The following is a 24,007-nucleotide window of genomic DNA, read 5'->3' as shown; positions in this document are numbered from 1 at the left end:
TTTAAAAACCATCGCTGAACAAAAGGTGCACAAATATACATCTATTTATAGCATAGACTGAGAAAATTGAAAGTATGATTTTGCAATATTTTTGAACGTGTTGCAGAAACGCTGTCTGAGGTAATGAGTTAATTATCCTGAGCTGCTGCATAAAACCAGTTTATTGTACACGCCCTTTTTGGAAACGCTGCAGAGAACTCCAGACAGCAGGAGACACGAGGTTGTTAGTCATGTTCAATGGTCTATTTAGACACATGAAGGAGGGGATGCATTCCATTCGGATATCACATTGGTGCTCAAATAGTCTCTGAACAATGGATTTCGAATCCCAACCGCCTTCCCAGAGTGGAAGCTGGGGAACAGAAACCTTTGGACTGTCAATCCCACCACAGGACCTAAGCGTTGTGCATTTTAAAATTTGTAGTTAAGCTGGAATGCAAGATAAAATATTATTAATCACATCATCAACTAATCAGACCTCAAATTCAGCCATGACCCTCTTTCTCTACATCCCACATTGCAGATTCAGTGGAGAGCTGTAAGAGATTGCTTTACTATTTACCTGTCCATTTCTTTTTAAATTCTTTCTCCTCTTCCTCTGTTTGGTCTTTCTAGCAAGAGCAGGTGAAAGGTCACAGATTTCGATAAATTCCAACAACATTGCTATTCCATGCTCAGCTGATCAATTAAGTATAATTTTTAAAAAAGACAACAGTAAACAATCTTGATGCAAAAAGCTAATTATCTGAACAAGCAAAATGCATTCCTGTTCTGGAAATGGATCTATGCTTTCAATGCAGTCAGTTTTGCCGAACAAGCATGATCTCATTAACCTCGGAGAATTTCAGATTTCACATTCACTGACTCATCAACATTTATACATTTTTAGTAGAAGATGAAATGTATTTGCCAGTCTCTTAAGCTATTTTATTTCAATACCAACATGAAAGCTACTTTAATGAGAAACGGGTGAAAATACCTCTTGTATTACAAAAGCAAATGTTGGCAGGTACAGCAAAAATGCCAGACAGGAAAGAATTTCCGACTGAACGTTGCTTGCAGTTAAAGCTCAAGCTTGTGGGTCGACAGTACAGTCAATAATGCTACAGTTCTAACAGCAATCTGGCAAATATATTTTTGTTACCCCACTCGGACCATCATTTTAAATGTAACAAAAGCAGTGACCTGCAGCTGCACATTCCTGCACACTTGGAACCTGGGCTAGTTTCCCAGGCAGTGTGCAGCAGAGTAACAGATGTGATAGTTAGCCTACTACATTGGCACTTTGCCTGAATTATAGACAAGATGGAGGGCGTAACTGGGTAACAGTGACCAAAGGCCAACCAAAAAGTAGAATTCTCTGCAGATTAAACAGGGCACATTTATTTTAATTTAAAAAAAACAAATATTCTTAGGCTGGTAATGTGTACTTTCAATCTAAACTATGAAGTGCATTACTCGCACTTAACATAATGACAATTGACTGAAGACAGAACTGGCACGTGCTATTAAAGTGCATTTTTACCAGCCAGGGAATACTCAGTGCCAGAGGAAACTGAATGAAAAACAATCTACTGAGCCCACTACACCTTTATTAGATTCGAAGGGGTAGGTCTTGACTTTGTGTGATTGTGTAAAACAGGTGATAGCGAGTCGGTAGTCCGTTTTACATCTCTCCTGATTTTCATTTCCGTGGACCCCCGAGATCTGACAGAAAGATAGAGTAGAATTCCCTCCCTTCTCAGATAAACACACCACTTTAGACAACTGGACTCCAGGACATACCAATAGCAGAATTTCAGTCCCAGAGAGTTTAGACAATTAGACACGGTATTATCTAATATGATCAAATTTACATAGATCATACAAAAGAAAAATATCATGTCAAAATCCAAGAATAGGTTTGTGGGAATGAGAATTGGTCCATTCAGTCCACCCAGCTCCACACATACAAGTCTAACTCAAAACAACTTCACACATACCAGTTCTCCAGTTAGAATTTTATTAAAATATTACATCACTTGTTTAAAACCTTTTTTTTTCGTCTTTTTTTTTGCAATTAAGGTCACATTATACGATTTACCACACATTAAACCTCTAAGTCGCCAATTAACTTGAAGTACAGCAGTAGCCAATAGATTCAATTGGCTGTTGTCTTGGTAACCGTTCAATTCACCTTACAATGAATGCTATTCACATGGTTCTGTGGTTAACCCTTTAATGTCACCAATTTTCTTTTCACTAAAATGACAGTCCACTATGATGTACAATTACGGTAGTGGAGGCAAAGGGTTGAAAACTTGACCTTCTGCAGGTTAAACCTCCTGCGTGGTATTCATAGGGTTAAGGCGTACACCAAAAATCCAAGCCCTTTTTCCTCTCTGGTACCAGATACTGAAGGGGTGTCATCCCCTTAAACTTTTGTGTGAACAATTTAATGATTGAGTATATATGCCAAGTTGCACTTTAAAGGTATAGGTGCTATGAAGACATCACTGTGCAACTTACTGATGTGCACTGGCATATTGTAACCAACAGTTGGTTGGTGCCAACAGTTCATGTTTACTAGTAACTATGCAACATTTAGGATTTCTTCAGCACCGAAATGCAAGGAAGTTCCTTGTTCACAATAACTGCAGACAACTTTCTGATCCTGCTGTCCAATGTAGGGAATGTGTATGCCACATCATCAGTCAGAAGGTCATGGGTTCACACCCTACTCCATTGACCTGACACATAATCTAGGCCGACCGCCTAGTGCAGTACTGAGGGGCTGCTGCATGGTCAGAGGTGACGTTTTTCAGATGAAAGATTAAGCACAGTCTGTCCTTTCAGGTGATGTAAAAGATCCCATGGCACCATTTGAAAAAAAGCAGGGGAGTTATCCTGGCCAATGGTTGTCCCTCAACAACATCACTAATAAACAGATTATCTGGTCATTTATCATATTTCTGTTTTGTGGGACCTTGCTGTGCGCAAATTGGCCACCGCGTTTATCTACATTAAAATAACGACTATACTTCAAAGTGCTTCATTGACTGTGAAGTGCTCTAGACGCCACTCACTTTTGCATTCTCATGTCTGTCCGGTTATGGGCATTAATGGACAGTCAGTCATTTGCAATTAATGTGTACTACTGTGTAAGACGTAGAAACAGTTCTTCAGCCAAAAGCAATGTGTTTAAAACTAGTTTGCAGCAGTGTGAGTTTTTGTTTTCCCACCTGTCAAGTGGCAGAACCTTTGGGTGCAAGGCTGTTCCTGGAATTGAGCCCATTTGAAAAACTGCCCCAATGGGATGGCAACGTCCTTCCAATTCTATAGTTGCTCATACCAGCTCAGTAGCAATGACATGACTTCCCAATTAGACAGTGATGGCTTCAAGGACAAAAGCTGGACATCACTGTGGAGTCTGCCAGCCACAGGCAGGAGTTTCATACGGCCCTGTTCACATAACATTGAATGTAGTGACACTCTAGAGTAATGCCCTAAGCCATCAGTACAGCCACTTCCAATGGTAACAGGACATTCACCATGATGGTAAGCAAACATTCATTGAAAAAAATGACCACGACATGGACCTAAATTGTAGTGTGAACTCCACAAGATGATTAAAAAAACCTCAAAACGACTAAGTCAGCACTTGCCAGCTCACCTAGAGACCACTGTAAACATCATGCAGAGGGAGAGTTGGCTTTTCTACGTGTACAGTTGGCTCATGCACGTTTCATGGCATTTGTCCAACATCAGACTTTCTTGCTGATGCTGCGAATTATTACCGAGTTTCTCATTACTGGCTTTTCATTGCAGCAATTTAAACAGAATTTAAACACAACTTGTAAATTTTCTCCACCCGTGCAGTGCCCTCACAACAGTGGATATTGCCACCTTGCCTGCTTTCATGAGTACATCTCTAGTTGGTTAGTCACAGACAAGCCTATAGCTTGTTGTCCCCGTTCTCTGGCTACAGAAGGCTGCATGCCAGAGCAAAACAACACGAGAACAAAGATTTTTCTTTTGTTGTTGTTTGCTTTCTTGGGAAAGGAAAAATTTCCGGTTCGATCAGTTAGAATAATATCCTTTTCACACGTCTGGTACCAGAAAAGGTGCCATTTATATTTTTCTGAACACTTTTTTAAAAAACAAATTGCAGTGCAGTTTTAACAACCGAGAACGAGCATATAAAATGGGTTTGAAAACCCAACAAAAGTGCAGATATTTTAACAATTAAAAAAAAAGAAATCAAAACATAGAACTGCTTTAAACCCCTCCTCTTCTGTGAGGGTCTTCCATTTTGCATTCAGTTATATATATATATAAGGGGGAGAACTGTAGTTGTTCAATTTATGGACTGTAAGCTCATTCCGTGCCAAGTTTGAAGCAATGTCCAGGAGGCAACTGCAGATGGATTTAATTCTCTCATTCACATTCCAATCCCGTTCCTTTTAAACCAGCCGGTTTTCGAGCCGTTGCTCAGAGAAACTGCGTCTTAGGAAAACGAGGCAAGGTGCCACATCGCTCATGGCAGTTGGGACACACGACAGCTCAGTCCAACACAGCAGTTTAGTTTGACGCACGGCTTAAAGTGAAAGGCAAAAAAAACTATATAAAAAAAAAGTGGCTTCTCTGCCAAATTCAGTTCGAGTGAAGTCAGACGAGGGCTCAGCCAGGCCATTGCATTTCACAAGACGGGTCTTTATATCATCAAGAGTGCAAACCTGCTCCATGGAGGGAAGAGTGTTACCCCCCCCCCCATACATAACACTGCTACAGTTTACTGCGCACAGTCTGAAAGGTCCTTGTGTAGCACACAGGCGGTACATAACTTAGCATTGGGTTCAACGTTCCTATTGAATTGAACAATAGCAGCTTTCAAGTAGGCAATAGAGGCCGGTCACATGACTGAGCACTGCAGTTTGTTTGAGCCAGCTGTCCTGTCTCCACGCCATTTTGCTTTCTTCTTCTTTTTCTGGCTCTTCTCTGGTATTTGTTGCCTGTTTGGAATTAAGATACAAAGAAACAGCACATCTTTAGTTAATGTCTTGCCCCGTGCCAGCTGTTTTATTATTCTCATTCTTCAGGCAAAGGGACTCCTTTATTTTCTTATTGGCGAGTGGTTGGGGGCGGGAAGCACGACAAATTGGCTCCTGCTCTTGCTATATACTACCTGCATGGGGAAAATAGGGTAATCTGGGGGGGGGGGGTTAGTGGAATTATTCCATGCCTGATTTTCTATATTTTTTGAATCAAAAGATCAAGTCAAAATAGGAAGGCTTTCATCACCATATCAGCAATTTATTATTCATTTTAAATTTTTTTGTGCGTATTTTGTGGTCATTAAGGTGAGGACTGTTAATGTTTTACTTTCAGGCATCCAGTGATGGTAGGGAGCACCCCCAGTTTAGGTATAACAGGTAGATACAGAGTGAAGATTCCTCTAATCCGCCCCAACAATAGCAGCATGCTAGTTTAGTAGTCATAGAACTGGACCAGCAACTCCAGAGGTTATGAATTCAATCACACCATATTGTTAAAAACCCAACTGATTCCCTAATGTCCTTCAGGGAACAAAACCTACCACTTTTACCGGTCTGGTCTACACGTGACTCCAGTCCCACACTATGTGGTTGATTCTTAAAACCCTCTGAAGTGGCCTAACAAGTCACTCAGTTGTAAAACAATCAGGATGGATAATAAATGTAGAGTTGCACACATCTGAGAACAAGTAAGAAAAAACGTCCCATCTTTAAATATTAGAAGATCCATCAGTGTGTCAAATTTCCACTTCTCACATCAGCTGTCCTGTGGCCTCCTGGACTGAGATTGCCGATTTAGTGCTGAACTAAGGGCAGTTTTGTGTTGTGTACCCATGTCCAATAGGAACTGAAGTGAGACTACCGAAAAACTCATTTCACAAAGAATGCTTACAGCCAGAAGAGGTTTTCATCTCAGCAATCTGGGCTGGAGTTGAACCCAGAACCCAGTGGTGAAAGACCACTGTCTGAACCACTGCATCCTCCAGTCCCTAACAATTCTAAGTAGGAAAAGGTCATTCCCTCCCATGTATTTCCTTTTGCCTTTTGAATGAGAAGTTAAACCGAGGCCCTAACTTCATGCTCAGCTGGACGTAAAAGATCCCATGGCACTATTCAAAAAAAAAAGAGCCTGAGGTCCTGGCCAAAATTCTCCCTCAACCAACAAAAACAAACCATCTGGTCATTCACCTCGTTGCTGTTTGTGGGACCTTGCTGTGCACAAAATGCTACCGCATTTGCCCATAAAACAGTGATCACACTTCAGAAGTAATTCATTGGCTACAAAGCATTTTGGGACATGATAAAGGTGTTATAAAAATGCAAGATATAGCTTTACACGACAAAAGCAGTGATCTCAGTGAATTAACATTCACATAAACATGCATCAAGAGCAGCAGAGATGAAACGTGTGAAAGGATATTGCCTGATTTTTTTTGATGCGTATGTGGTGTAGGCTGGGGGAATAATTTATTTGTATATTGAAATTCTGCTTATACCTCAGTGATCAGGTCAAGAACTGCTGTTATGTCCCCCACATATTCATCTATTGGTTTGGAGGAAGCTGGCTGGCTGAGACTGTCCCAATATAGAGAGAACAGCCGATATAAGGCTAAAAAATAAAAAAAATACTTCAATGTGAAGTTGATTTTTCATCTCATCTGATAGTTCACGAGAGGAATGTTCAGAAGTCTGAATTTTATTTGAGCTTGCCCCAATTATTCTTTTAAATCTAGGAGACACCATCCACTGAGTTCAGAGAGTATAAATACCGTCCTTTCATATACACATCAAAGCGTCTCAGCATTAGAAAAATTCTGGCAATTCACACAGAATACAAAAAGATGAACAATATTACCGCAGTCTGATCAAGTTTCAAGTACCTACCTTATAACTCGGACAAGGTCGTGAAAGGCTTTGTCGACATTCAGTGGTGGATCCTTGGCACTAGTTTCTATGTAAGGTATCTTGAGAATAAGAGAAAGGTTTTTATTACCAACAGTAAGTAACTCAAAGCAAGAGCATGACTACGGGGGGGAAATTTGAACCCTGAGTCTTGCAGGGATATCTCAGCTAGTGGGGGGGATGGCTGGGGGGGGGGGGGGGGGGGGGGGAGTGGAGGGTACAATATTTAAGAGGAGGGATGGTATTTAAATTCATTTACGACAAGTATACTAGCTGCCTGATGTCATTCAGGATCCCTGGTGTCTTTTAAAATACAATTTCACAACACGTCTCTATCCAGTTCACAGGAAACATGGGCCACAACAGAGAACAACTCTTAATTTGGCAGTACAGTCCCCATTGCTTATAGCGCAAGTGTTGGTGCTGGCGATTGGCCCGCTATTGGTTAGAAGCGCCGCCTAGCATAGATGCCTTTAAGGGGAAGCTAGATAAGCACATGAGGAAGAAAGGAATAGAAGGATATGCAGGTAGGGTTCGGTGAGGCTTGTAGAATCATAGAAAATTTACGGCACAGAAGGAGGCCATTCGGCCCATCGTGTCTGCGCCGGCTGAGAAATGAGCCACCCAGCCTAATCCCACTTTCCCGCATTTGGTCCGTAGCCCTGCAGGTCACGGCTCTTCAGGTGCACATCCAGGTATTTTTTTTTTTAAAATGAGTTGAGGGTTTCTGCCTCTACCACCCTCTCAGGCAGTGAGTTCCAGACCCCCACACCCTCCGGGTGAAAAAAGTTTCCTAATTTCCGCTCTAATCCTTCTACCAATCACTTTAAATCTATGCCCCCTGGTTATTGACCCCTCCGCTAAGGGAAATAGGTTCTTCCTATCCACTCTATCTAGACCCCTCATAATTTTGTACACCTCTATCAAATTACCCCTCAGCCTCCTCACTTCCTCTACACCTCTCAGTATCCTCCCATTTATTGTGTATTTCTTTGCCTTGTTTGCTCTCCCCAAATGCATCACCTCACACTTCTCCGGACTGAACTCCATTTGCCACTTTTCTGCCCATCTGACCAGTCCACTGATATCTTCCTGCAGTCTACAGCTTTCCTCTTCACTATCAACCACACAGCCTATCTTTGTGTCATCCGCAAATTTCTTAATCATGCCCCCTACGTTTATGTCCAAATCGTTAATGTATACCACAAAAAGCAAAGGACCTAGTACCAAGCCCTGCGGCACCCCGCTGGAAACAGCCTTCCAGTCGCAAAAACATCAGTCGACCATTACCCTTTGCTTCCTGCCAGAGCCAATTTTGGATCCAATTTGCCACTTTCCTTTGGATCCCATGGGCCTTTACTTTTTTGACCAATCTACCACGTGGGACCTTGTCAAAAGCCTTGCTAAAATCCATGTAGACTACACCAATTGTGCTACCCTCATTGATCCTCCTTGTCACCTCCTCAAAAAATTCAATCAAATTAGTCAGACACAACCTCCCCTTAACAAATCCGTGCTGACTGTCCTTGATTAGTCCGTGCCTTTCTAAGTGACAGTTTATCCTGTCCCTCAGAATTGATTCCAAAAATTTGCCCACTACCGAGGTTAGACGGACAGGCCTGTAATTACTCGATATATCCTTCGCTCCCTTTTTAAACAACGGTACAACATTAGCAGTCCTCAAATCCTTCGGCACTACACCAGTGAAGTTTGGAAAATGATCATTAAGGCCTCTGCTATTTCCTCCTGGGCTTCTTTTAACAGCCAGTGATACATTTCATCTGGCCCTGGTGACTTATCCACTTTCAAAGATGCTAATACTTCCTCTCTCACTATGTTTATCCCATCCAATATGTCACACTCCTCCTCCTTAACTTCAATCCCTGCATCATCCCTCTCCTTTGTGAAGACAGATGCAAAGTATTCTTTAAGAACCAAACCCACATCTTCTGCCTCCACACAATTTACCTTTTTGGTCTCTAATAGGCCCTTCTCTTTCCTTGTGGAGCTTGTTTGGAGCATAAACATCGACGTAGGCCTGTTGAGCCACATGGCCTGTTTCTGTGCTGTAAATTTTATGTAATTCTATGTAACTGACTTCAGTGGAAATGGCAAATGGTTAGTGCCATTTGCCTGATATAGGTGGCAGCCCGTGATAAGCATGGACAGTTTAAATGGTGAGGACTGTAATCGGTGTCGAAACTGGCAATTTCATGGGGAGAAGCCACAAGGCTGGTGTGGGAAACAGAAAAAAAGTCATGTACCTTGTTAGCGCAAAGTACAGGGAGTATTACTCTATATCTAGCCCATGCTGTACCTGACCTGGAAGTACTCGATGCTGACACTGCCTGAAGTGGGAAAAGTGTTCCAAATTTTAGCAACAGCATCCCTCACATTGGCAGGTGCAAAAAGTGGAGTTGCATTTGTTGTGCATGGAAGCTGAGATTCTGTAAAGATTAGGGTACCCAAGGGATTGGAACATTTCGATTTAATATTTACATATGCAATTAGTGGAATAAACAGGAAAGCAGGCCAATCCTTGTCAAGTGCAAACTTTGTGGCCACAAGATGAATTTTGTATTCAAATACAGATGATGAGTAAAATGAAAGCACTGAGCTAGGTAGCTAAAAATAGCAGAGTGTTGAAATAAATTGGTGGCTATGGCAACAATAAAACTTTGATGTGAAGAAACTTGCATAAAACTCACACAGGAGAAATTAAATCTTTTGCACGGCAATAATGAAGTGATCTTGTTTTCAGTAAAATAGGTGCTGAGAGTAGGCGGATCATTTCGTGATTTCAATTCTGACGAAGATGCCGGTGTTCAAAATTCACCTTGTTTATACTGTGAGGCAGATTTGGAGATCTGACGGCAATAATCTTAAGCCTACGCGGTTGTTTTAAAATCATCACTATGGCTCTGGCTGTGGACCTTCTTGGATGCCAGGAAGTCACATTGCTGGCCTGAACAGGTGGGCGGAGAGCTCAGTCTGCCTGGAAATCAGATCAAGATGGCAGCACCAGCAACAAGTGGTGTCCCATTTAATTTTGCTGCTGGTTGCACTTCATGCCTGATGGCATGGAACAAAGATAGTGTTCCAAAGGCTACATTTAAGAAACGGTGCTGCCTCTGAAGGCAGTACCATAATATAGGTAGAGCACAAGACTCTGAGGGACTAAAACTAGGATTGCCTGTACCTTAATGGTCTTGAACTTGAATTGCTGTATCTTATCAACGTAAGTACGGCACAGGAGAAGGCCATTTGGCCCATTGTGCATGTGCCAGCTCTTTGAAAGAGCTATCCAATTAGTCCCGTTCCCCTGCTCTTTTCCCATAGCCCTGTAAATTCCACCCCCCCCCCCTTCAGGTATTTATCCAATTCCCTCTTGAAAGTTACTATTGAATCTGCTTCCACCTCCCTTTCAGGCAGTGCATTCCAGATCATTACAACTGGCTGCATTAAAAAAAATGTTTCCTCATGTCGCCTCTGGCTCTTTTGCTGATCACCTTAAATCTGTGTCCTCTGGTTACCAACCCTTCTGCTACTGGAAACAGTTTCTCCTTATTTACTCTATCAAAACCATTCATGATTTTGAACACCTCTATCAAATCTCCCTTTAACCTTCTCTGTTCTAAGAAGAATAATCCCATCTTCTCCAGTCTCTCCATGTAACTGAAGTCCCTCATCCCCAGTATCATTCTAGTAAATCTCTTCTGCACCCTCTCTAAGGCCTTGACATCCTTCCTAAAGTGTGGTGCCCACAACTGAACTCAATACTCGAGCTGAGGCCTAACCAGTGTTTTATAAAGGTTTAGCATAACTTCCTTGCTTTTATACTCTATGCCTCTATTAATAAAGCCCAGGATCCCATATGCTTTTTTAAACAACCTTCTCAACTTGTCCTGCCATCTTCAAAGATTTGTGTATGTGCACCGCCAGGTCTCTGTTCCTGTGCCCCCTTTAAAATTGTACCATCTAGTTTATATTACCTCTCATCATTCTTTCTACCAAAACGCATCACCTCTCACTTCTTTGAGTTAAATTTCATCTGCCACGTGTCTGTCCATTTCACCAGTCCTTAAGTCTGTTACTATCCTTCACATTGTTTACTACATTTCTGAGTTTTGTGTCATCTGCAAACTTTGAAATTATATCTTCTATACCCAAGTCCAGGTCATTAATATATATAAAAAAGAGCAGTGGTCCGAATACTGACCCCTGGGGAACACCACTGTATAAAATCCTTCAGACTGGAGGGAATTAAACTAGAATTGCTGTATCTGAAGGTTCTTAATCTAGGTTTGCTGTATTTAAAAGAGACTAAAATTTATCTGAAGTTTGAATATTAATGCAGCACCACCAAGCAGAAAATCTGCTTTCTTTATTTCTCAGTCTGGATAAATGCCTTCCATTTTGTCAACAAGCTTACCTAGGATTCATGAAAGAAAAGATTGTTGGCCACAAAATAGGGGCCACTTGACAATTAACACCTCTCCACACAAGCATGTTTGGTGAGAAATGTTGGGCCAGCCACTGAAAGGGATGATGGAGATGCAGAGCGTCCCTGTGTCAAGACACACATATCATTTAATGCTATTTTATACTGTCAAGTCTGAGGCAAATTACACTTTGAGTCCTGATGACATTGAAGGAAACACCTTGGAGGTATGGCCTCCTAGTCTATGCCCACCCATCTCTCAAAGTGCCAAGAGCTCTCCTTGTTTAAACAAAATATAGATAAACAGAAGGTCAGAGCTGGAAAATATATCAATTGGGCTTCATGACACAAACAACCTCTCACGCAGAGTTACATAATATCAGTGTATTACGGATAAAACACCATCAAATTTTCTACGCCAATTATGAAGAATTTGGGAACGATGTTCCCTTTGATAAACTGCAATACTTACATTATACTTAGCCGCCATCTCTCTCCCTTGTTCGCTTGTGACTTTCCGTAAGTGCATCAGATCAACCTTATTGGCCACCAGAATCATGGGGAAAGACTCTCTGAAGTAATTAAACAGAAACAGAGATTAAACCAAGGTAGCAGCGTCACCGTACTCAACTACGCTCATAATGAAGGGTCACGTGGAAACTAATTGACCTCCTTCATTCACAAACATAAAGCTAGTCAATGCAGAATAATTTTTGCATTTACATAGTACGTCATCAAAATATCTCAAAGCATTCTACAAAATGAATGAATTTTGAAATTTTATGACTGTTATGTAGGCAAACTCAGCCCCTGAACCTCAATCCACTCAACGATAAAACAGGTTCTGCACTTCAAACAACAGCTTAATAGACTTGTGTTGTGCTACTGAGCCATACACAGACCAGGCAGGCCCCTGTTAGCTGACCTCAGGTGAAGTAGTAGATGGGGTGCTACAGTTCATGTCAGCATCTTTTTTGAGTGGATAAAAATTACTGGCGATTGTTCCGCTATTTAGTGACCCTTGCTGGAAGTTGTGTGTATGGAAATTGGGTGAGAACAGGATCAGGGATGATCACCAAGGTCAATTAACCTGCAGATTTTTTTTTTCCCCCGTCTCAAGGCATCAGCAAGATTACACAGTGAGGCACCAGATATCATACATGGAACCATGATCGGCAAAAATTACTACCGTGAGGAGAGGGGGAATAAGGGGAGACAATCAAAGGAGGAAACAAAATAGTTTTCATATCTGTAAAACCTTACATCACCACAACAATAACCAGTTGCAAAAACATGGGGTCATACAAATTTTAAATGAAACAAACCTTCATATTAATAATATAAACAACTAGACACTTAATCAGAACATATTTTCTATTTGGACATAACATCTAAAGATCAGTGACCTCAGCACAAAAGATATTGAAGTTTAACAGTACCGTTTGGGACCATAAATTTTGTTTAACTGCCGTCGAACAAATCTAAGTTTGTCTTTCAAACTAAAAAAAGGCAAAAATTAGGGCCATTTCCAATTCACCAGTTGAGCATCATTTTTCACACTACATTAGACTAGTTTTACTTTTCTTGCTCTGAAGTGCATATTCCAGAAAGTGCCCTGCAAGGAGTCTGAATAGTCATGGGTGATATTCACTATCTGTCTATAACCAAATGGCAATTTAGAAACCATATAGGGACCTGAAGGTGCTTTTATATTATAGGCCAATTACAGTTGAACAACCTGCATTTCTATAGTGCCTCACATGCATGTGTTTTAAATGAGTTGTAACTTGTGGTGGGTTGAGGTGGCAACGCAAGCTTCAAGGTGTTGAAGATATGGACTAGGGCTTCAGCATCAATACAGAAGAGGCAGAGCAGAGGTGGAGAATATTGCAGAAGCAGTTTTGGATGTGGCGGGGGGGTGGCGGGGAAAGCTGAGCCTGGGAGTGAGCAGTTTGCCATGGCCCCACACCCCCAGACTTGGCCTGGAGGTGGCAGCCAAGGAAAGTTGCTAAGAGTCAATGACACCCAACTGCTGGCAGGAGCTGAAAAAGGATGGCTTCTGGTTTGCTGGAGCAAACTTTGTTTCATCGAGGTCTTGATGTTGTACTGTCCAACTGCCTATCCTACAACAGCTTTTGGGGGCTAAGCATGCGAAAGCTGACCCTTTGATTCCATACGATATCACCACGAAATAGCATATAAATGGTAAAGAGAAGAGGTCCAAGAAGGGACCCCTGGGGTACACTGGCGATGACCATTTGGGCAGAGGAAGCAAAGCCACTACAGGCAGCAGGTAGGAGTGGAACCAGGAATGTATTGGTGAACTGCTCACAAGTTTACCTCTAAAAATGGAACCCTCTCTATATAGATTGCCTCCCATTTCCATAACCCAGTAAATCCAGGCACGTGCGAATGGCTGTGACACTGATCACTTTGTACGCGTGAAGTGAGGACGCTATGATGACAGTAATGGCTCATGTCATAATCTCTCTAACGTCTCAGGATTTGCCTTATGATGCGAGGGTACGGATGTGCTGAATGTGACTCGTTACATTTAGTGGTGAGTCTCAGGAGCTCCTGGAACTGGCACGTGATGTGAGGGAAGGTGGGAGAGGGGCAAAATCCGGGAAAGCTTCAGCTTTTGCCGCACTCCACTGTGATCGCACTCGGCCGTTGCCACGCACTTATCTTCTAAGTATTGCTGGCTGAGCAGGACTCGGGTGCCGACGACACCAATGTAAAAGCACCTTGAAATCTTCAGCAGACCTCCCAAATTATCAAAGCAATTTAGTTAGTGGTCAAATTATATTGTATTAAAAGTAATCAAATTCTTACTAACTGCTGAAGTCATCAGCCATAAAGATGGACAGGTAGAGACCAGAGTCGCTATCACCCTATTTTCAGCCAAGTGGTCTGTAACATGGCTGCTGTCAGTCAATAGGAATCAGCGAGTGATACCCACTTATTCCCGATATCGTTTAAATCAATTTAATAAATGAGCAGCCTTAATGCATTTTTTTGTTTTCATTGAGAATTCTACTTGTATTCTTGCCCTCGATTATTTCCAGATGGAGTTTCTAATGAACAAGCTGTAACTGAATTTCTGTCCTCTCTGCTCCACGGCTCCTTTTTGTCCCTACTTCTCTCCCCTTCACCCCTGAAGCTGACTCATACTGGGGAAATGTTCCTCATCATTCTTGATACATAATCCTGGATAGTGAGTGTTGTCCGACTGTTTGACCATGTGGGGCATCACAGCCAAGCCCAATCCTATCCTGACTTGAAAACTACATGTAAAGTGTTAGCTGAGGTCACTTGACTTGAACACTGCTGTTCCAAGGGGTGTCGAGATCAAATGCATTGACTGACTGCTGCCCAGCTGATATCAGCTAGCTCAGCACAGATCAAGGATTAAACATGCAGCTTTCCTGCTGTCTATGTCTTAGTGCCAAACCAGGGCATTTGTCCACTGACCCATCAGATAAGCGGGTGGCAGGCAGGTGGGTTGGGGGCAGGAGTGTCATGGTAAGAACGAACTTGCATTTATATAGCACCTTTCATAACCTCAGGACGTCCCAAAGTGAGTCAGGGCCAATAAAATACTTTTGAAGTGTAGTCACTGTTGTAATGTAGGAAACACGGCAGCCAATTTGCACACAGCAAGGTCCCACAAACAGCAATGAGATAATGACCAGATAATCTGTATGGGCGATGTTGGTTGAGGGATAAATCATGGCCAGGGCACCGGGGAGAACTCCCCTGTTCCTCTTCAAATAGTAGCATGAGATCTTTTATGTACACCCAACAGAGTGGATAGGACCTTGGTTTAACGTCTCATCTGAAAGCCAGCCGAAACCACCGACAGTGCAGCACTCCCTCAGTGCTGCATTGAAGTGTCAGCCTAGATTATGTGCTCAAGAATGGAGCTTGAACACAAAAATGTTTTGATTCAAAGGCAAAAGACACTGACTCAAGGCTGCCACCTGATTCCTTCTAAGGGCAGGCAACATTTCTTGAGTGAAAAGATCTACAGATGTTTTCTAGCACCTTATTGAAACAGCTAATATTAGTAACACGCAAGTGGAGATAAAAACAACTTTCCTGATATTTGATTGAGAGGTTTGTCAAGACTTGCTGGCAAAATTTACACTCAAATACACTTAGAATATTCAGGGTCAACAAAAGCAGGCCCACACTGGTTCCAGTTTTATATGAACAAATAGTAAGCTTGCAGATATGTCAAATGCTGGAAGTGAGGAATTTTAGAGGGGTTTTAATTAACGGAAAGAAATTCCCAACAAAAATTCCTGAAATTTCGGTAGAAAGTTTTGATAATATAGAAAATAAATTTTACCTTGTATTCTTGCCCGCTATTGTTCCCAAGTGGAATTCTCACGAAAACAAAAAATGCGTTAAGGCTGCGCATAATTTGGGGCCTCAAGATCCCGAGATTGGGTGACCCAGACTTCGTCCCAATTTGTGGGGACCGGGGTCATTTGCATGGTCGGGCCAGGTGGGTGTGCAAGTAAGGGCGCAACAGTACACTCCACCCTGGTTCACCGGTGGAGAGCAGAGCAGCCCAAAGCGACACCTCACAGGTAACCTGGAGGCCTTCCTGGGCTGAGGAGAAGAAACTTATTTTAAAAATATCTTCAGCTCCTAAAGGAGCCATCTGCCATGGCTACAAAAGTAACAACTGTTTCAGGGAACTGGCAAATGGGCCAAATGGCTGCTTTCTTTGTTGTGAGATTATTCTGGTTCCATGCAAATGTTACTTGCCACTTATGAGCCCAAGCCTGGATGTTGTCCAGGTCTTGCTGCATGAGGGCTCGGACTGCTTCATTATCTGAGGGGTTGCGAATGGAACTGAACACTGTGCAATCATCAGCGAACATCCCCATTTCTGACCTTATGATGGAGGGAAGGTCATTGATGAAGCAGCTGAAGATGGTTGGGCCTTGGACACTGCCTTGAGGAACTCCTGCAGCAATGTCCTGGGGCTGAGATGATTGGCCTCCAACAACCACTACCATCTTCCTTTGTGCTAGGTATGACTCCAGCCACTGGAGAGTTTTCCCCCTGATTCCCATTGACTTCAATTTTACTAGGGTGCTTTGGTGCCACACTCGGTCAAATGCTGCCTTGATGTCAAGGGCAGTCACTCTCACCTCACCACTGGAATTCAGCTCTTTTGTCCATATTTGGACCAAGGCTGTAATGAGGTCTGGAGCCGAGTGGTCCTGGCAGAACCCAAACGGAGCATCGGTGAGCAGGTTATTGGTGAGTAAGTGCCGCTTGATAGTACTGTCGACGACACCTTCCATCACTTTGCTGATGATTGAGAGTAGACTGATGGGGCGGTAATTGGCCAGATTGGATTTGTCCTGCTTTTTGTGGACAGGACATACCTGGGCAATTTTCCACATTGTTGGGTAGATACCAGTGTTGCAGCTGTACTGGAACAGCTTGGCTGGAGGCGCAGCTAGTTCTGGAGCACAAGTCTTCAGCACTACAGCCAGGATGTTGTCGGGGCCCATAGCCTTTGCTGTATCCAGTGCACTCAGCTGTTTCTTGATATCACATGGAGTGAATCGAATTGGCTGAAGACTGGCTTCTGTGATGGTGGGGATATCGGGAGGCAGCTGAGATGGATCATCCATTCGGCACTTCTGGCTGAAGATGATTGCAAACGCTTCAGACTTGTCTTTTGCACTCACATGCTGGACTCCGCCATCATTGAGGATGGGGATGTTTACAAAGCCTCCTCCTCCCGTTAGTTGTTTAATTGTCCACCACCATTCACGACTGGATGTGGCAGGACTGCAGAGCTTTGATCTGATCCGTTGGTTGTGGAATCGCTTAGTTCTGTCTATAGCATGTTGCTTCTGCTGTTTAGCATGCATGTAGTCCTGAGTTGTAGCTTCACCAGGTTGGCACCTCATTTTTAGGTACGCCTGGTGCTGCTCCTGGCATGCTCTTCTACACTCCTCATTGAACCAGGGTTGATCCCCTGGCTTGTTGGTAACAGGTAGAGTAAGGAATATGCCGGGCCATGAGGTTACAGATTGTGCTGGAATACAATTCTGCTGCTGCTGATGGCCATCAGCGCTTCATGGATGCCCAGTTTTGAGCTGCTAGATTTGTTCTGAATCTATCCCATTTAGCACGATGGTAGTACCACACAACACGTTGGATGGTGTCCTCAGTGTGAAGATGGGACTTCATCTCCACAAGGACTGTGCGGTGGTCACTCCTACTAATACTGTCATGGACAGATGCATTTGCGACAGGTAGATTGGTGAGGACGAGGTCAAGTAAGTTTTTCCACTCATGTTGGTTCGCTCACCACCTGCCGCAGGCCCAGTCTGGCAGCTATGTCCTTTAGGACTCGGCCAGCTGTGGTGCTACCGAGCCACTCTTGGTGGTGGACACTGAAGTCCCCCACCCAGAGTACATTCTGTGCCCTCAGTGCTTCCTCCAAGTGGTGTTCAACATGGAGGAGGACTGATTCATCAGCTGAGGGAGGGCGGTCGGTGGTAATCAGCAGGAGGTTTCCTTGCCCATGTTTGACCTGATGCCATGAGATTTCTTGGGGTCCAAAGTCAATGTTGAGGACTCCCAGGGCCACTCCCTCCTGACTGTATATCACTGTACCGCCACCTCTGGTGGGTCTGTCCTGCCCAGGGATGGTGATGGAAGAGTCTGGGACGTTAGCTGAAAGTTATGATTCTGTGAGTATGGCTATGTCAGGCTGTTGCTTGACTAGTCTGCGGGACAGCTCTCCCAATTTTGTCACAAGTCCCCAGATGTTAGTGAGGAGGACTTTGCAGGGTCGACTGGGCTTCGTCGTGTGTCCTAGTGGTCCGTCCGGTTTTATTCCTATTGTGACTTTTTTTAAGCGAGATTTTACAACTGAGTGGCTTGCTAGGCCATTTCAGAGGGCAATTAAGAATCAACCACATTGCTGTGGGTCTGGAGTCACACATGGGCCAGACCGGGTAAGGACGGCAGGTTTCCTTCCCTAAAGGGGCATTAGTGAACCAGATGGGTTTTTACGACAATCCGGTTGTTCCATGGCCACCATTACTGATACTAGTATTTTAATTCCAGATTTTATTTAATTAATTGAATTTAAATTCCCCAGCTGCTGTGGCGGGATTTGAACTCATGACCCCGGATTATTAATCCGGGCCTCAGGATTACTAGTTTCTGTTTCTGTTCTTACTTTTTTCAATTACCCTTTTTTGGAAAAGGTGAGTGCCAATGATATCTTTCAGAGTGCTGGTATGGACAAGTTACAGAACCAGACATTGCAAGTAAACTGGATTAACGTAGCACAGTTGAAGTCAAGTCACTCTGGGCTTCTGATTGTATTTAAGCAAATAACAAAGTAGCCTGCAGGGAGCTGAATTAACTCCTTAAAGCCAATAATTCAGATCATGGCAATGGAACGCAGTGTTTTTTAATTAAAGGACTCAATAGGACAAGAGGTTAAAGATGTTAACGTTAATGATAGCTGAGAACACTCGTAACGTCACTGTCTGCTATTTAATATGGAGACGTTAAGCCATTTAAAATAATCAGTTTAACGCCTGTATTAAAATAACAGATCGAGGAATGGCATCCAAGCAGGTTGTGTTCAGCTCCTAATATTGGCAGTACAAATTTCTATATTTATAAATCTCTAGTATAAACCTAGTAAAAATCAGATACAAATGGTGATATTCCCTCCACAGGTATGTATATAATAAAAATATTTCTGCAACTTTGTGAAGAATAGTAATTACTATGTAGGCTGGGGTTTCTGACTACTGTAGAATTCATACTGTAACCTAGAAATAAATCACTGTTTGCAATATCCGTGTTTTTAAATCAGCTCGGACTCAGTGGAAGCACCCTCACCTCCGAGTCAGAAGGCTATGGGCTCAAGCCCTACTCCAGACTCTTGAGCACTGTCAGAGGTGCCGTCTTTCAGATGTGATGTTAAACTGAGGCTCTGTCTGCCCTCTGCGGTGGATGTAAAAGATCCCATGGCACTATTTGAAGAAGAGCAGGATAGTTCTCCCTTGTGTCCTGGCGAACATTTACCTCTCAACGAAGATTACAAACAGATCACCTGGTTATTTATCTCAGTGCCGTTTGTGAGACCTTGCTGTGTGCAAATAGGCTGCTGTGTTTCCCTACATCATGACAGAAACTACACTTCAAAAATACTTAATTAGCTGTGAAGAGCTTTGGAATGTCCTGAGGTCGTGAAAGGCACTGTATAAATGCAAGTACTTTCTTTCTATTGGTGTATTTATTGTGTACGTATATCATTCTCTTGTTTTGTATTTTAAAGGAGGAACTTATCAGTTTAAAGTGAATGGGTTAACATATCTTAAAGTGGCAGATTGAAGGGTTATCAGACAGGTGAAGCAAGCATTCAAATGCTAATACTGTAAGCCATCATTTCTAGGCCAATGAGTAGCTTTCAGGCAGCATTAAATCATAGAGAAGTGGGCAGAGTTTCTGAGGAACACAGTGTTATTTAAACAGCAGATGTGCAGACCCACCTGTCTTTGACCCGCAGGATCAGCTGGTGAAATCTGTCCACGTGTTCAAAGCTGGCCTTGTCGGTGACGGAATAGACTATGAGAAACCCATCCCCCGTCCTCATGTACTGCTCCCTCATGGCACTGAACTCCTCTTGACCCGCAGTATCAAGCACTACAGTCATAGTGAGAGAACACAAGAACAGTTATTGACAAACTACGCACAACTGAAGCACAGCAATTTGTGAAAGCTTCGACTTTTCATATCTCAAATCCACTTTTCAGCCTCGGGCATAATTTTCAGTGGCATCAGTGCCAATGTGGTTTGCTAAAAAAAAATATTGTATTAGTAATTTAATACAATGGCTGCACAGAATGAGGCCTCGGCTCTGTTTTGGTGGCCCTGTTGATGTTAGCACAGAGAGGAGTGGGACTAATTGAATAGCTCTTTCAAAGAGCCAGCACAGGCATGATGGGTCGAATAGCCTCGCTCTGTGCTATATGATTCTATGAAAAAGCAAACGACCCAAATGTGTGCATGCTATCTTCAAATAAAAAAAAATCTTGAGGAAATTTAGCAGCGAGACCAAAAATAAAGCTTGCAAATTCTCAATTCATTGCACTGTCACTCACAAAGACAGTCACATGGCAATATGTTACCAATGGTGTGAAACGGAAATGTGAGAAACAAAGGATGACCAAAAAATTGATGAAGAGGGAGAAAATAGAATGAGAGTAAACTAGCAAGAAATATAAAAGCAGATTGTAAGAGCTTCTACAAGTATGTAAAAAGGAAGAGACTAGCAAAAGTAAATGTAGAGGCTGAGACAGGAGAAATTATAATGGGGAATAAGAAAATGGCAGAGACATTAAACAAATATTTTGTACCTGTCTTCACAGTTGAAGACATAAAAAGCATACCAGAAATAGTGGGGAACCAAGGGTGTAATGAGAGTGAGGAACTTGTAATTAATATTAGTAAAGAAAAAGTACTGGAGAAATTAAAAAGGGACCAAAAAACTGACAAATCCCCTGGACCTGATGGCCTACATCCTAGGGTTCTAAGAGAGGTGGCTACAGAGATAGTCGATGCATTGGTTATGATCTTCCAAAATTCCCTAGATTATAGAACGGTCCTAGTGGATTGGAAGGTAGCAAATGTAACACCGCTATTCAAGAAAGGAGGGAGAGAGAAAACAGGGAACTATAGGCCAGTTGGCCTGACATCAGTCATTGGGGAAAATGCTGGAATCCATTATTAAGGAAGTGGTAACAAGGCACTTAGAAAATCATATGATTAGGCAGAGTCAGTATGGTTTTATGAAATCATGTTTGACAAATCTATAAGAGTTTTTTGAGGATGTAACTAGCAGGGTAGATAAAGGGGAACCAGTGGATGTAGTATATTTGGATTTTCAAAAGGCATTTGATAAGGTGCCACACAAAAGGTTGTTGCACAAGATAATGGCTCATGGGGTTGGGGGTAATATATTAGTATGGATAGAGGATTGGTTAACGGACAGAAAACAGAGAGTAGGAATAAACGGGTCATTTTCAGGTCGGCAGGCTGTGACTAGTTGGGGGCCACAAGGATCGGTGCTTGGGCCTCAGCTATTTACAATCTATATTAATGACTTAACTGAAGGGACTGAGTGTAATGTATCCCAGTTTGCTGACGATACGAAACTAGGTGGGAAAGTAAGCTGTGAGGAGGACACAGAGTCTGCAAAGGGATATAGATTAAATGAGTGGGCAAAAAGGTGGCAGGTACAGTATAATGTGGAGAAATGTGAGGTTATTCATTTGTTAGGCAGAACAGAAAACCAGAATTTTTTTTAAATGGTGAGAAACTATTAATGTTGGTGTTCAGAGAGATTTGGGTGTCCTTTTCCTCAAAACACAGAAAGTTAACATGCAAGTACAGCAAGCAATTAGGAAAGCAAATGGTATGTTGGCCTTTATTGCAAGGGGGTTGGAGTACAAGAGTAAGGAAGTCTTGCTACAATTGTACAGGGCTTTGGTGAGACCACACCTGGAGTACTGTGTACAGTTTTGGTCTCCATATCTAAGGAAGGATATACTTGCTTTAGAGGCGGCACAACGAAGGTTCACCAGATTGATTCCTGGGTTGTGCTATGATTAGAGATTGAGAGGAATGGGTATTCATTAATAGGAATGAGAAGTATTCTCATTGAAACGTATAAGATTCGGAGAGGGCTTGACGGGGTAGATGCGGAGGCTGCTTCCCTTGGCTGGAGAATTTAGAACTAAGGGGCATAGTCTCAGGGTAAGGGGTGGGCGATTTAGGACTGAGATAAGGAGGAATTTCTTCACTCAGAGGGTTGTGAATCTTTGGAATTCACTACCCCAGAGGGCTGTGGATGCTTAGTCATTGAGTATATTCAAGACTGAGATCAATTGATATTTGGACTCTAAAGGAATCAAGGGATATAGAGATCAGGTGGGAAAGTGGAGTTGATATCGAAGATCAGTCATAATCTTATTGAATGGCGGAGCAGGCTCGAGGGGCCATAAGGCCTACTCCTGCTCCTATTTCTTATGTTCTTATGAAATTAACTTTTGCACTTAAAGTAAAAATTTGCATCCTGAGTATCCTCAGCAAAAGTCCCTTGAATCTTACAATAACAGTTGCACTTCATTCTTTATCAAGGTCTGTCTGAAACGTAAATAAGCATTTGATCACAGTTACAGGATTTACATCATATACAGTTTCTATGTCAATAAATTTGTACCAGGATTTTTTTTTTATAAAAGTACAACACTGGATAAATGTCAGTAAATTCTACGGAATGCCATATTTAATTTGTACAACTGGGTTTCATAATTACAATGTTTGGGATAGAAGCATCCTCTTCTCTTAAGTTATTTATGGCCTTGGATGCTGGAACCAGTTCAGAAGAACACAGTTGCCCAGAGTTCCATGTAGATGGTGCAGCAGGCACCCAATGACACTTGAAAAAGTAAGGATAAAGAGCACGCTACTCCTTCTGCAGTGCAATCTCACTTATTTCAGGAGATAGCTCATGAATGTTGCAGGTACCATCGGCGCTTTCTCTGAAGAGCGCAGACAAAGTTAATTGCACTGTCCAAATGGATCGGTGGTGGATTGTACAGCTAGGAACACAGAAACTGGAGTAGGCCATTCATCCCCTCGAGCCTGTTCTGCCATTCAATTAGATCACTGCTGATCTGTATCTTAACTCCACCTTGGTTCTGTAACCCTTAATACCCTCGCATAACAAAAATCTATCAATCTCAGTTTTGACATTTTCAATTGACCCCCAGCCTCAACAGATTTTAGAGGGGGAGAGAGTTCCAGATTTCCACTACCCTTTGTGCGAAGAAGTGCTAACGGTCAAACTCTTGTAAACCCCCTCCCTCACACCCTTTATTTTTCATTGAAAGTCATCTCCTGTCTTCAGGCCTGCAGACCAGGAACTCTCTCATTTTGGAGATAGACTCGCCTCATTTTGATTTAAAAATGCAATTTATTATAAGAATAAGACACATGAGAATGAACACATTGGGTCCGATTTTACCAGGGGTGCGGGTTCGCAGCGGGTGGTCAATCGGGCGCGTAGTGGGTTTCCCGCGCGATCGTAGCAGGCAACCCACTAATTGGATCCACTTACCTGCTCCTCCGGGTTCCCCGCTGCTGATCTGCGTGTCGGGCGGGCTGCGCATGCGCAGTACGATCTGTCAGCTGGAGGCGCTCTATTTAAAAGGGGCAGTCCTCCACTGACAGATGCTGCAACCAATAGCAAAGATGACTGCATGGAGCAGCCCAGGGGGAAGGTTGCTCCCAGTCTAATGATGCCTCACCCCAGGTATCAATACATGGGGTGAGGAGGAGCGGGAGGACAGACATCTTCCACCCGGCGGGCGGGAGAAAGCGGCCCGCCTCCGCCACCAGGAAGGCCTGGCTCAAGGTGTCAGAGGGGGTCACCTGCGCCACCAACATATCGCCCACCTGCACACAGTGCAGGAGGCGCTCCAATGACCTCAGTAGGTCATCCAAAGTGAGTACACGTAGTCGTTCCCCTACACTCCGTCTGCCACATCACTGCCCCCACCCC

General features: G+C 43.0%; 1 protein-coding gene across 2 annotated transcripts in view; it reads right to left on the bottom strand.

Moving 5' to 3' along the window:
* Positions 1-1,985: 1,985 nt before the first annotated feature.
* LOC137323530 (ras-related protein M-Ras) overlaps positions 1,986-24,007 on the bottom strand; it is a 49,181-nt gene continuing 27,159 nt past the window's right edge. For both annotated transcript variants that reach the window (XM_067987101.1, XM_067987100.1), the window contains exons 3-6: positions 19,932-20,085; positions 11,849-11,948; positions 6,918-6,997; positions 1,986-4,991 (exon numbers count right to left, since the gene is read on the bottom strand). In XM_067987101.1, coding sequence (XP_067843202.1) covers positions 4,892-4,991; positions 6,918-6,997; positions 11,849-11,948; positions 19,932-20,085 — 434 coding nt within the window. In that variant the 3' untranslated portion in view covers positions 1,986-4,891. The remainder of the gene's footprint in view (positions 4,992-6,917; positions 6,998-11,848; positions 11,949-19,931; positions 20,086-24,007) is intronic.

Source organism: Heptranchias perlo, chromosome 7 (assembly GCF_035084215.1).
Source record: "Heptranchias perlo isolate sHepPer1 chromosome 7, sHepPer1.hap1, whole genome shotgun sequence".
Classification (NCBI taxonomy): domain Eukaryota; kingdom Metazoa; phylum Chordata; class Chondrichthyes; order Hexanchiformes; family Hexanchidae; genus Heptranchias; species Heptranchias perlo.
Note: the sequence above shows the minus strand (reverse complement) of the source record. Positions and strands in the feature narration are given on the sequence as shown.